Source organism: Poecilia latipinna, unplaced genomic scaffold (genome assembly GCF_001443285.1).
Source record: "Poecilia latipinna isolate Pla-1442-1.1 unplaced genomic scaffold, P_latipinna-1.0 Scaffold2301, whole genome shotgun sequence".
Lineage (NCBI taxonomy): Eukaryota > Metazoa > Chordata > Actinopteri > Cyprinodontiformes > Poeciliidae > Poecilia > Poecilia latipinna.
In genome coordinates this window covers 84,097-85,859 of record NW_015114917.1, presented here as the reverse complement: position 1 = coordinate 85,859, position 1,763 = coordinate 84,097, and the positions used below count along the sequence as shown (strand labels likewise).

Below are 1,763 nucleotides of genomic sequence, written 5' to 3'. Positions count from 1 at the left end.
GGTACTTTTCTCAACTCTGTCCACCTTGGTAGGCAGTGGAAGATCCTGTGATGTACTCTTTATGTTGGGTCTTTGGCATTGTAGCAGATTCTGGAAAAACAGGCAGTTGTTCAAGTTCCCTTTGCCATTAATAAGGTAATTTTAATAGAATAGTAACTACAACTGGTTTGTGGAATCTGAACTGTGCAATGAGCAGACCATATTAAATTTGGATTAAAAAAAACCTCAATGAATAATCTTTACCCCGAGTTAGATTTCTAATGTGCGGTTTGAGGCTTTTTAGCAACACTAGGCAATCAATGAATGTGAATGAGTAACTCTAGTATTAAGTAATATTTAAAATTGTAAAAATTGTAAACTTTGTGCATTTATTTCAATACTAAAACTTTGACTCAAAGGATTGCTTCATATTACAAACAGCATAAATAATGACGAATAATCATAAATAAGTTATTCATAATTAATATTTGTGGCAAGATGAAAACCGAGGGTAGTTCAAAAATATGTAACTGATTTCATATTGCGAAAAAGGGGCTTGGAGTTCATGGGACTGCACACCAAATAAATTTACCTGTATTTAAAACACTAACGATGAAAAAACATAACTTGGCTTAAATTCAAAGTCTTGTTTGAGAAACAGCAGGGTCAAAAAATAATCTACATACTAATATTGAACAGTGTTTCATTCCTTGATTGCATTGGAGCTCCAACTACCATCATACCTACATTTACACTCATGGTGCAATGTTTAAATTAATATTCTCTAATAATTTAACATCTTATTGACAGGGAAAACAAAAGTAATAATTATTTTGTACAATTAGATGTAAATTCAGGTACAACGCAGTTAAACATGTGTATATGAATGTACTGTATAGTAATAAAACATATTGTACTTGGTAAATTTGAAAGTTTTCTGGATGGAAATAAGGAACAGAACTCTTCTTCCTCAGAGCCTCTTTGCAAGTCCTCTCTTCACTCATCTCCTGTCTGAAATACATAATCAAGCAGAAAATATTAAACATAAATAAACTGCCCTGTCAGTCACATACGATTTATATAATGCTAGTTCAATAATTTCCTGCTTTCATTCATTTTAGCCTGGAGATGGTGGGACTGAAACAGCTCTATTTGAATGAATGAATAACGGCATACAGGAAATTACACAGTAGAAAATTTTGTGCCTGCATTTCTGTATGTGATGACTTTCCACAGATATTCTGACCATGTATTAAAGAATGCAGATTATGAAGAACTTAAAGGCTGCAAACAGTAGAGCTGTGAAAAACAAACAAACAAGAGAACAATGTCTTCCAGAAACAGAACGTATAGATCTTGAAAGTATAAAACAAATGAATCACAGACATTTCATTGTATTTAAAAGCAAAAAAGACATTTCAAAAAAGATTCTTTTGAGACACAATGACCTCCAGTATTTAGATAATACATCACAAATTTAACAACCAGAGCAGAAAGACTGATTGACTGGCAGGTCAACCACTATGAACATATAACCAAATCTACAATAGTTTATATCAAGGCAAAAATTCTGAACTAAATCAAACTGGTAACCTGTGGCAAAACAATGGCCTGAATTTATGGAGATTCTTATTTAGGACCAAAATTTTACCAATAAATTTAATCTTTTAAAGACAGGATATGTCATAATCTGTGAACACCCAAATCTGTATTTAATTGCCGTAATTTATTTAACTGGGTTTGAGTCACAGAACGCAATGAAGATTTGATTCAAATGTATGCCT

The 1,763-nt window shown here is 32.3% G+C and overlaps 1 protein-coding gene across 1 annotated transcript in view; it reads right to left on the bottom strand.

The window, feature by feature from the left end:
- The window catches only part of LOC106937244 (sperm-associated antigen 17-like), a 6,851-nt gene extending 5,821 nt beyond the window's left edge, over positions 1-1,030 (bottom strand). The window contains exons 1-2 of the mRNA XM_015018651.1: positions 897-1,030; positions 1-90 (exon numbers count right to left, since the gene is read on the bottom strand). Coding sequence (XP_014874137.1) covers positions 1-90; positions 897-1,025 — 219 coding nt within the window. The 5' untranslated portion in view covers positions 1,026-1,030. The remainder of the gene's footprint in view (positions 91-896) is intronic.
- Positions 1,031-1,763: the final 733 nt, after the last annotated feature.